The sequence below is a fragment of the Manihot esculenta genome, chromosome 14 (assembly GCF_001659605.2).
Source record: "Manihot esculenta cultivar AM560-2 chromosome 14, M.esculenta_v8, whole genome shotgun sequence".
Classification (NCBI taxonomy): domain Eukaryota; kingdom Viridiplantae; phylum Streptophyta; class Magnoliopsida; order Malpighiales; family Euphorbiaceae; genus Manihot; species Manihot esculenta.
The window spans coordinates 6305321-6317426 of record NC_035174.2 but is presented as its reverse complement, the minus strand read 5'-3'; the positions used below and the strand labels follow the sequence as shown (position 1 = coordinate 6317426).

Below are 12106 nucleotides of genomic sequence, written 5' to 3'. Positions count from 1 at the left end.
TCGATTTTTATAAACACTAAAATTTGGGTTTTCGGTTTATTCGGTTCGGTTCGATTTTGAACCGAACCGACCGAATGCTCACCCCTAATCCCCACATGGAGTATCAAGGCCTCTTTATTGCGTTGTCGTATCATTGAGGGGAATGCCTTGCAGTAGATGATTGACCGGCGGTTTGTCCAGCTGGTTTTGAGTTTCAGTTCAGAGGCAATTACAGTCTAATTCTGAAAAAGAAAAAGAAAAAGAAAAAGAAAAAATTACAGTCTAATTCAAAAATAGCGAATACAATCCAATTTGGATAAATTTCCGATCGAAATCCGAGTTAAATTGTTCGGGACGAGATTCCAATCGAGCCGTAAATTTTAATAAAATTTTAAAATTAAAAATTAATTCATGTTACTTTAAAAAATTATTTTTAAAATAGTTTATTTTCTTAATTAAAAAAAATTCTCTTGATGAATTATTTCTGTAACGAACATTAATATTTTTATAAAACAAATAAAGGCCCAAATTTAAGAAAAAAACTTTTAATAACACGGACTTTTTTCAGAGAAAAGTTATTTTTTAAAATATTTTATTATTGTAAAGAAGAAAATATAGGCATGTGCTTTTGTCATCTTTATATCGTAACTTTTAAAATTAACTATATATAATTTTGAAAATTTCAAATTTATAAAATTATGATTGAAATTAAAAAATACTACTATTTATTAACAATATTAGTATCTCATAATATATATAAAATCTTTGATTAATGATTTTGATGGACATACGTTAAAAAGACGAGAAATAGGTCCATTGTATTAGCGGAGGCCCCTCTGACGAGAAGGCCCAAAATGGCCTCAAATCACTTTATTACAAAATGGACCAAAACCGAGCCGGTAGCCAAACATGCCGTAATAAACCCCTTAAACCCTGCGCACAAAATTGCAGCTTCAAGTCTTCAACCGATCGCTGCTGCGCTTCGCTTTCCTTCTCTCATTTGGCGCTGCTCTAACGGTTCAGGTTTGCTCTTGAGCCTTTATGTTTATTTATTTCCTTAAATCTGTGGCTTTTGTTTCATCAATCGAGCATTAGCCTTTCCCTTTTGAAGTTTTCTGTTTGTTTTCTTCTCGAGCAACCATAGTAATTTACGGTTCCATTACTTAGGAAATTAAAGTTTAGTTTTGTGAATCCAATTTTATTAATTTTTGTAATTGTGTTGTTAAATTATTTTATTAGTGGAATAACCCACTCATCTTTGGTATGTGTATCGATGATTTTTCTACAGATTTTTGGCTCTTTTTTGCACTCTTTGCCATGTCTTTGCTTGAGGTGATCAGAAATGCTTCAGCCAATACTGACAAAGTTGCATCACAGTCTGAATACCCAATAATCCTAAACGCAGATGATGTTTTCCTCAATTTGAAGCCACAGCTTGAAACTGTAGACCCTACCTCACTTGCTAATCCTGTTACTGGGTGGCAACTCTCGCAAGGTGATACTCAACTCATTGAATCAGGCAAGAAATTCTATACTAAGCTCAAACGAAAGCTCAAAGACACTACTAATTTCAGTAAAGGTGAATTTGTTGAAATTTTGAATCTGTTTCTTGAGAAAATTGCGGAGAAGTTTGGGATTTCTGCTGGAGTTGATACCTCAGATAATGGCTATACCCAGGTCTTGGTTGAAAAGACGGGGTTTTTGATGGGTCGTGATGTGGCGGGATTGGTTTTGGAGGCCTGTGTTAGGTTGGAGATTTGGTACTTGGTGGAGACTTTGATTGTTAAAGGAATTATTGACCATTCATGTTATTCAAATTTGGTAACAAGTCTTGTAGTAAAAAAGAGGTCTGATTTGCTGTGTTTGATTATCAAACATGCTCCAGATCTTGGATTGACCGAGTTGCTATGCATTTTGAAATATTTTCTTTGTCCATCAAAAGACGCCTATAGTAGTATGGTGAATGTCAGGAAGGAGTGGGAGAGCCAGGCGTTGTTAGCTATTGAAAAGGTGAAGGACAAGAAACTCTCAGACAAGAAATCACACGTAGCTAAGGAGGCTTCAATTTTGCTTATGCTTGCCCATGATGGTTTCTCAACATCTGAGCTTTGTTTGCATTATTTGCTGGCCTCACCAAATGTTGATGAAGTTATATTATCAGCTTCAATAGGTAAATTGAATGTTAAAGAGATGATGAATTTAATTAGGTATCTTGGGAAGTGGTTAAAAAAGTATGAAATGTTTCCTCAGGCAGTTCCATGCCCTAAGGCTTCATCTGTGCTGGGCTTGAAAGCTTGTGATTGGGTTCCCAAACTTGAAGATATTGTTAAATTTCTGGAGTTGGTGCTGGATGAAAACTTCTCTTCCCTGGTGTTGCATCCAGAGTTTCATGAAGAGCTGAAATCAATTGAGACATTGGTTGGTCCTCTGGCTTTAGAAGCCAAATTATGTTGCTCTGTGGCAAATGTGATTGAGAATTTGAAAACTGAAGCTGAAGGTGAACAGAGTTAGCTGTTATCAATGGGGTTTCTCTGATCCGTAATTTATGTTTTAGTATTTGGCCTAGTCTATTATCTTGTTTAACCCCTTGATTTATATGTAATTTCTATTACAAAATTTGCATTGGTCGCTAGAATCAGTTTGTTCAGATGTGTCAACTTCTACACATTTTTTCGTTTCATTTTAGAGTTTGACATAGTGTTTCTCTGTACACTAAATTTTCTTCTTTTGTTGGGAACTTTTGTTTGGAAAAAAACGACCACAATGGCTAATCCCATTTTATGATGTCTAATCGAGTTTACCAACCCAAACAAGTAGGCAGGCACCCATAGCTTTTATGAAAATTTTGAGTGTTGCTATTTCTTTTTGTTAAAAAGAACGACCACAATGCCAGTATGGGTGTATGAGAAAATTTCGCTGGTTTTGGCACCGAGCCATTGGCAGCCTGTAGAACTGCTATGACAAAGGCAGGTCTGCTTCAAAATGACTCGAAGAAGGGGCAGTTGAAACCAGGATGTTTGAACTGGAGGGCAGTGGAATGGCCCTTCAAATACGGCCAGCGGAGTAATTTAAATCATGTGACTCGATCTATATCGTTATTTGTTTTACACTCTTTTACTTCTCTTTTGAGAATAATTCGAGCAACTAAAAGTCAAAACTGTATCCCGAAGTCTTTCCAGAACTACACTGTTGGGGAACAGGTACCCTGGATTTATTTCATAACATCAGTTCAATAAGAAAATTGCAGGCTGCAGGAAACAGGAGTGTCATTCACTAATCACTATCATCAGAGTAAAAGAATAAAAGAAATTTCTGCTTGCTGCATAACGTTGAGAATATTTGCTTGCTTCCAACCCGTACTTTCTTCAACCTTTTTGACTATCATCTATTTTTACAAGCACAAATTGGATATTTCTTACTGTTGTTTTGGGTGAGCATAGTTGAATGGTTATCAAATGAAGAAAAAGGGAGTTGGAAAGGCCATCACTGACAGCGTAAGCAAGACAATTTGACAATATGTTCTCGAAATGGCTTCTCATCCTCAAAATCCTTCTGTCAGTGCAAAAGCTCTGCCAGCTAAAGGCGGCGGCAATCTTGATATGGCTTCTTGGATATCCTGATAAAACAAAATCCAAATAGTGATCTTAGACTTAGTTAAGACAAAGGGCGTCCTAGAGAAAATCATATGCCAAATATGAAAAACCTTCATAGCATGATCATATTCTTTTAAGGCTTGGATCTCATGCACTTGTTATATTCAAATGGGATGGACTGTTGGAATGTGAAGGGGCATATGGCAATCCAGAAAATAATCAGACCTTCTATGAGAATATGGTATCATATGACAAAAAGTCTTGGCTAATAGATCATAATTTCAGAAAATTATGAACAATTATCAAAGATATTCAACAGAGGCATGCCATATGATTTCAAACCAGCAAGTGACAACAGCATCTAATCTTTTTCTTCCTTCTTACTTTTTTTATTCCTGGACTAAACAGGTAAAGTTATCCTAGAATAAGTGCAGGGAACTGTCAGAAAATATACCTCTACTGTATAACGAGCTGAAAAATGAATTAGAAGTATTGCTTTGTTCTCAAATTTGTCTGCATAGCTAACTATCTGTAAGCTCCCGTTCATGCATACAACAAAGGAAAAGTCAGGAGCTTTGAAACACTAACTGTAGCCATGCAACATAAGAAAGCCTTGTAAAGATGTAAACAGATCATTCTGAACTCTCTATAGAGCACCCTTTCTCTTTCACATCAATCGAGTCCACATGTAGAGGACTGGACTGTAATGATCCTATCAATAATATCTGATAATGGTACAAGGATCTTTACCTCCGATAGATGAGTGTGCCCATAATCTCGTGCATGCTCCACTTTTACTGTGTCTTCAACAAAGGTGCTCTGTGCAAAAACAGGGGGATGGTCAGTTGCACATGAAACTATCATAATGTTTTTATCTTAGTTCAACAGCCTTACGATGAATGCTAAAATCTGAAACAACTTTAAAGATGCACCCCAAATGTATGACTTTAACAATGCTGTGATGTCACTGTGCCAAACTTGAGGACAAGAAGGCAAATATGGCTTTCGTAACGCGCCCTCTCCCTCTCCTAATTTCTCTTAAAGTTTAGAATAAAAATCGAATTGGCTACTTGTACATGGCAGCTTTCTAGAGGAATTCTTTTGAAATTCCACTTTAGAAACTGCCTATTACTCCAAACACAAGCATATAGGAATACAAAGCAAAAGAGTAAAACAAAATTTGACAACACCACCTCTAATAGAGAAATAAAGACTGCGAACAAAAATACATCTTAATTTTTCCAGTGTCAATGCAAATCAAGGAATAAGCAAAATGATGCACCTCCATGACAAGAATCCTTGCTCTCAAAGCATCACTGTTGGTTTCATCAATTATGAAGTCGGACATGGTATCACCCGTGAAAGCAATTTCAGGTGAAGTTATAGTGTTAGTAATCTGTCAAACAACAAAATGAACCTTGAGATGTACAAGAAAATTATTTAATTAGGACAGAGACACAAATATGTAACAAATATAGAACGTAAAATATCCAAAAGGAATGTAAAAAAAGAAAATAAAATCTTGGGTGTGAGCGCATGCATGCACATATAGAGCTTTGAACCCCAACAAACATTCATCAGCCCGAAGCTTTTAGAATGCTTCAAATTCACTTTAGCAATCACATGCTCTTCCATCACCTTTGGTCATTAAAACAACAAAATCACTTCAAAAAACACTTGGTGCTATGTGTAACTGTGTGTACATTGCTACCATTAATAATACAAGGGGCACTGAGTTCACAAAAATTTGTTGACTATTCTCTACCTCAGAATGAAGTGTAATGAGGTTTCGTATTATGAATACTTGTGTCCTTGTCAAAGGAACAGTTTATCTTTTCTGCCTATTGTAATTCTCTCATATAATGCATAATCAAAATCGCAATCTGGAAACATAGGTTCTCAAAAAATATCAGTGTAAGATTACAACCAGTGAAAAACAAATGAACAAACACCAGAGTCATTTTTATGACTGTTGAGACAAACCTCCACACCTGAAGCTTTCAAGTTCTTAATCTCATTCCCAGAAAGACCAAGGTATTCTTGCTTAAGTTTCTGTTTCATAGAGTAAACCACATAACCCTGCAAAATATCAAGTATAATGCCAACCAATAACTTAATGCAGTTCAAATATATGTTAACTAAAAGCCGTATTTCATGAGATTAAAAAGGAAAAACAGGCTACCATAGATCGAAGTTTACCTGGCTTTGTATTGCATGGTATGTCCTGAATGCTCTTACTTTAAGGTCCCTTCTCATATAAAACTCTTCTCCTGCAATGACAACTCGATTGAGACTCAGGAGTAAAATTTGCTAACAGGGTATAACAACATAATCCTGAAATGTGAAACTTCAGACATAAGAAATTACCTACATCCAGACCAATCAGATTATGATTTAGTTCTGATCCATCCAGCTTTCTGTGCACTTCAAAGAGTTCTTCCACAGTTTCTTTAATGGAAGTTGGCACAATGATTGTTGGAGGCTTCATGCGGTATAAGCCACGGGTTGCAACATACATGGGCAGTCCTCCCTGGAAAATTATAAAAATTTGAACTATGTAATTAGTAGTCTAGCAAAGATGCCCGAGACAGCTGTCAGCAAAATGGAAATTAAAAACAAAAGTAAAACCAGACATAAATGTACTTCTAATATGTGGAAGTAATGGCAAAATTTGTTAAACACATAAAATCAAATAGAAAAACTTCTCTTTTCCTCCGTTCCATGTCTTTTTCTCCTTCTACCAAGCAAATGCAACAGTAGTTAACATACTCGCTACATTGCTTCTCCAAGTACTTTGAAGATGAGTACTTCACTTATTATTTGCATCAATTACATAACATTCGCTTAACCATCACCAGTCACTTTATGGATACACTAAACTTGGAATCCGCTAGCTCAGTCATTTATTCAACCATACAATTACAGGTAGGCAAGCACGAATACAAGATATTTCTTATTCCACAGAGTGAAGGAGTTCAATTTTCAGTAAATTGAAAGAAATTGCAAATGACCCATTTCCTTTTTTGCCGAACTAAGTAGAATCAATCAATCAATCAAATTATAAATCCAACCCAAACTCTTCCTCGAAATCGAAAATAGAAATCTGGGCGTACAAAGCAGACCAAATTTATCCAGTAAAAATACTCAAAATCTGGCACGTTCTCACAAACGTTCTGTTAACAAGCAATGCAAAAAAGGAAAGAAAACAAAAAATATATAAAGAAAGGAAAGAGATGGCTAAAAGAACGATAAGAAAGTAACTGACAATGTGATCCATGTGGGCGTGAGAAATGAAGAGGAAGTCCTGAGAGATAGCGCGCTGTGGGCAACGGCCAATATCAAATGCCAAATTGAGAGAAGGGAAAATGATGCAAGTTTCATGGCCTCCTATGGACAGTCCTTCTACTGGGTATCCTTCAATCGTCATTATTTTCCTGTCCCCTCTTTTGTCCTTCGGAGCAGAAACTGGGTCTCCTTTTTGTTGTTTCGAACTCATTGAATTGGAGTTCTCTGAGACTGGTTGCTTTGTTGCTTCCGTCCCAGTAAGCCTGGATTATGAAGAAGAAGGTGAAGAGAAGGAGACTGAAGAAGCGAAATCAGACCTGAGGTTTAGAGAAGAGGTTCTGGGCCGTTCTGATCTTCTCTCCGCTTCATGTTCCATTGTACAAATGAAATGAGTGTTATTAAATTTTGGATAAATTGTATTTTAATCCCCCAATTATTAAAACAATATCTTTTAATCCTTATATTTTTCTTCCATCAAATAATAAGTCCTTCTATCCACTAATCCTGTTAAATTAATGTTCAAAACATTGTTTCACTCTCTCCATCTATGAAAGAACCAATGATTCTAAGCGTCGCATTTGATTTGATCGATTCGATTTAAAAATAAATTAAATCGAATAAATTAAAAGTTTAAATTTTAATATTTATAAAAATTAAATTAAATCAATTTTGATTAAAAATTAAATCGATTTGAATCGTTATGATTTTATTTTTATATAAATATAATTCTGGATATCACAATTTATTATCTTATGAAATAAAAAGAATAAATATGATTCGATTTTCAATATATAAATTCGAGTCTAATTCGGATCATCAAAATAAAATTTGAATAGATTGTTAAAATTTCACATTTTCAGTGCGGACTCGATTAAAGTCGGGTGTACAAAATCGGTTTATCACATATTAATAGTATATATTTTTTAAAAATTTAAAAATTTAATTAATAAATTTTTATATATTATAAATATTAAGTGATACAATAACTAATATTTAAAACTAACAAAAACATTAATTTTTAAAAATTTTAAAATATCTTAATGTATGTTTTTTAAAGTAAAGAGGCTACACGAATTTAGGTAGTTTCTCTTTGATAAAAACCTAAATTGGATGACTTTCATAAATTAAAATTTATGCACTAAATTATTGATTTTTAAAAATAATAAAAAAATATGTATTAATTATAATAATATAACTCTGGTGCTAAACGCCGTTATCTCCCAGTTTCTATTTTTCCCAAAAGCAAGCGATAAGTTACCTCCGCCTCTGTTTTACCAAGGCAACCGGGCAAATATTGTACCGTCCAACGGTTTCGCGAGATCATTTTCGCTCCGGGTGACTCTTTTACTTTTACGGTTTATGGTTTTTTATCGCTGAAATTTTTGTTTCTATTATCTTGTGCTTCATTTGGATTTGGTTGTTCAATGGATCAGTAGTTAAATTCCTGTATTTCTGGTTTTTTGTTGTGTTGAAAGTTTGAGACTTTTATCACTCTGCAAATGCCATTGTTAAATTCTGGGAATTGAAGGTAGGAAACAGCAGAACTGAGAAAAGGGTAAGATTGGTGTGGTGGGGGCTTTCTCTACTTGTGTTTGTGATCAAGCGATGCGAGGATAGAAAACCTGAGACATTTTGGATTTCTTGAAGCAGTGGGATACACAAAAAGATAACATAATTAAGAAGCTCCAAATTATTTTATGCATAGATGCAACAAACCCATGTCCATAAGAGCGCATACAAGCCTAAATAGAAAGACTAAACATCAGGTGACCTTTTCTGAGGTCATGAGGATTAAAGAACAACAGCAACAGAAAGAGCAACAAAGACTAGAACAACTAGAACAAACTAAGTAACTGCAAACCTTGTCCTCGAATAGAAACAACCGCAACTAGAACAACTATGACCACTACTGCTGGTTCTCTAAATAGAAAGACTAAACATCAAGTGACCTTGTCCGAGGTCATGATATTTAAAGAACAACAGCAACAGAAAGAGCAACAAAGACTAGAACAACTAGAACAAACTAACTGCAAGCCTTGTCCTCAAATAGAAACAACTGCAACTAGAACAACTATGACCATCACTGCTGGTTCTCTCACTCTTCTTCTTCTTCTCAGTAGTTGCTAGTCCCAGTAAATTCTAATTGGTGGGCTCCTCCTGGTTGTTGTTTCTTTTTCTTCATCTTTTTTCTTTTTCCTTTTCTTCAAAAAACATTTCAACTCTTGCTCGCTTGACTTAAATATAAGGCTTTGTAGATTCACTGCATGATTCTTTAGTAGTCCTATGAATTGTGCTCCCAACATGGCCCCATTGAAGAATCTTTTCAGATCAAAATATTCATGATCCCATGTCTTGTGATCTCCACCATGTACAAACCGTACTGTTCTTAGATTTTCCAATTCAAGTCCTAAATTTTGGTTATCCAGGAATCTGCTTTCCTGGAAGTCATGTTGCAACAAATAATCTTGGGCAATCTGGAAATTTATTATTAAAAAAATGTGAGGCATGATAATGCACTATAGTGACTGGTAAAATGACAGAGGAGATAAGCAAAGAACATGGTGAATATCACATAGAATACATTTCATACCTTTATCTTTTCTTCTCCGGGAGCCATTGATAATGTCAACTCCTCGACTTTAGGACAGGCTTTCAGCATGTAAATAATTCCCGGTAGCTCCCATTTCCAGAAAGTACAAGATATTGCCAAAATGGTGCAGTCGAATTTCAATCTCTCTAAATTTCTTAACTCTCGCAAAGAAAGAAGCTGCACAAAAAAAATACTTGCATGTTATAAGATGTTGGAAGTAGAACTGCTTAATTGTTGTTAACCTTTGTTCAAAAGTTGGAACTATATTTGGTGACAAGCTCATCTAACTGTATGTCAATGATCTTTACTTTTCTTGGTCAATTATACTTTTCTAACCATTTGAGTATTCATTGTAGTTTTGCCCATACTTGAGTCACCCAAAGTTAATCCATTAGAAGTTAAAGCTTGCATTTATGAATTGCAAAAATTTGGAAGGAAACTATATCATTGTGATCAAAATACCTGGATACACCAATTGCACATGCGAATGTCATTGGACTTATGGCAACTTGCAAGTATCTCCTGGAATCTATTTTCATATTTTTGAATGCGTGAGTCGTTACCCAGGATATTTAGTCTATGCTTTCCAGAAAGATTAAACATCTCTGGAAAACTGAAATGAAACTGAGCATATTCTGATACTTCCTCTATAATGTACTTTGATCGTGGCATCGAGCCCAGGAATGCCACTTGGAAGGCAGTAGGAGCCTTGATAAACATTCTAGTTCTATGGTTGACAGCAAAAAAGTGTTCAATTATCTCCAGATTATGAAAATGTTGATTTGGTGCAATGTTAATGTGCAGATCACTGGTGCTGTTGCAATCAATCAATAACAAGTACTGGAGTACTGGAGCATTTGAAGTGAGTATTTGGATTGCATCTTGAGGTAATTCAATCCCTTGCAAACGCAATACCTTAAGGGAAGGAAGCTGAATAGACATTGGCAGCTCCAGAACACAGCAACACAGTATCAATCTGACCAGTGATTTGCAGTTGAAAACACAAGGAGGTATCTCATAGCAAGGATCATATTCAATATACCTTATCATATCAGTACGAGTCTCATTGAAGCGAAAATCAATTGCATCAAAGTCAAGATGTAAGTCTTTAACATGCTTACTAATTGCAAAGTGGATCCATGAATCAACATGTGTCGACATTTCTGGCTGATATTTGAAACTTACAGAGAAATTTTGAATTTTCTGACCTTTGTGGAGGCGGATGAACTGATTAAGAGATGAAAAGACATCTTTTCCTGTCAACTGAACCCATAATGGACCAAATTCTACTATGGAAATGTACTTCCATACATCCCTCCATCTACGCGACAAGAATCCAGTAGTCACTGCATCAAGTAGTGGTATTTTCTCCAGTATGGTATGAAGTAGTTCATCTGGTAGTCTACTGATAGCATCACATAAATGTGCTGTGTCACTGTCAGCCTCAGCCATGTTGGAAAATCACTTCTGAGAACAGGTATGAAGAAACTGCCCATTAAGCATTAAAGAAATATAAAAGGAAATGATAGATAAAAGAAGGAGAAGGGAGGGAGAGGAGGAGTAGGACAATTGAGTTTCACATGTGAAAAAGTATGACTGATCAGTCCATCTTTATTTGCGTGCAGGCGAATAGAACATATGATTTGGCATGATGTACTTATCAAGCAACTAAGTGAAGGCTATATATCTAGTATGTGTATAGCACAAAGAAAGCAACATTTGAGGGAGTTCTTTGAATTCACAGCTGGAGAATCATTAACTAATACTAACACTGTCCAATAAAATTTTTTTTAAACCTCTGTGAACTAGATGTAATATCTGTCAAGGGCAGGATATAAATCTACTCGATACACTTACAAGCTAAAAATTCCTTTCGAAAGTTGTGGTATCTTCCAACATGATTTTGTTCATGCTTGCTCCTAACCAACCCATAGGTTGATGCCCTGCCTAGGACTAACTTAATATTTGGAAAATTGGCATGTAGTACATCTTCCTTGTCGTGCTTTGGCAAGTATTTGAAATTATTACTATCCTAAAGTAAAATCTTTTTATCATGTTTGCTTGATGATTAATTTTTAAGACATTATTCTCAAGAAGTGTTTAACATTGGACCATATGTGTGGTGATGATGCTGAACAATATATGAAGGCATGCATACGCTAAAATGTGTTGCAAGGCTAATTTCGATAATCTTATTGAGTTTCTGTCCTACAACATGCCAAATGATTATTGAACCTCATCCTATAGGACAGACAAACAACACTGCCATTAATAAGTTAAATCTGCTCATATCGGCAGCTTGTTTGGTGGTCTAATCTAAGTGCTTTGCTTAAGGTTTATTTAGATCCACAGACCACAGACCCCAAAGATGCCCCCTTTCCCTGGCCAGAAAATAAAATAGATGGAAATATGACAGATCTTACACGGTTAAGAAATAAACAATTTATGAAGAAACATCCTTACATTTTCAATAATTTAATTTTGCTAAGGTGATGATGCTACAGCAGGATATTGTTTCTGCCTGTTAATTCTATGTGACAACTGCTTAGAGGTGTCATTCAGATTAGTGACACCCTTGGCCTCAAACAAAATAAAACAAAAGGGAAGAGGAGGTATCAAGTATATGAAAAATATTTTGTAGGATAATCCTTTAATACCT

General features: G+C 35.3%; 3 protein-coding genes across 5 annotated transcripts; 1 reads left to right on the top strand and 2 right to left on the bottom strand.

Moving 5' to 3' along the window:
• The first annotated feature begins 862 nt into the window (after window positions 1-862).
• On the top strand, window positions 863-2705 carry LOC110600335. Its single transcript, XM_021737172.2, has 2 exons — window positions 863-1002; window positions 1268-2705. Exon 2 carries the CDS (start codon window positions 1297-1299, stop codon window positions 2488-2490), a length of 1194 nt encoding a protein of 397 aa, XP_021592864.2. The 5' UTR covers window positions 863-1002; window positions 1268-1296; the 3' UTR covers window positions 2491-2705.
• Window positions 2706-3138: 433 nt separating this feature from the next.
• On the bottom strand, window positions 3139-7241 carry LOC110600337 (tRNase Z TRZ1). 3 transcript variants are annotated; one of them, XM_043950051.1, is made up of 9 exons: window positions 7175-7239; window positions 6838-7088; window positions 5940-6102; window positions 5772-5842; window positions 5556-5651; window positions 4855-4968; window positions 4323-4391; window positions 4027-4101; window positions 3139-3595 (listed from the first exon to the last, which is right to left on the bottom strand). In XM_043950051.1, the coding sequence occupies exons 2-9, from the start codon at window positions 7066-7068 to the stop codon at window positions 3521-3523; spliced, it is 894 nt and encodes a 297-aa protein (XP_043805986.1). In that variant the 5' UTR covers window positions 7069-7088; window positions 7175-7239; the 3' UTR covers window positions 3139-3520. The 3 variants fall into 3 exon arrangements, with proteins under 3 accessions (XP_043805986.1, XP_021592865.1, XP_021592866.1); XM_021737173.2 differs by having other exon boundaries at window positions 6838-7239; XM_021737174.2 differs by lacking the exon at window positions 4027-4101 and having other exon boundaries at window positions 6838-7241.
• Window positions 7242-8980: 1739 nt separating this feature from the next.
• LOC110599858 (putative F-box/LRR-repeat protein At3g28410) lies at window positions 8981-10908 on the bottom strand (the record flags this gene model as incomplete). The annotated part of the gene is made up of 3 exons (XM_043950680.1): window positions 8981-9331; window positions 9448-9624; window positions 9910-10908. Coding segments are annotated over 3 exons (1527 nt in total), but the record flags the coding sequence as incomplete, so codon positions are not given.
• Window positions 10909-12106: the final 1198 nt, after the last annotated feature.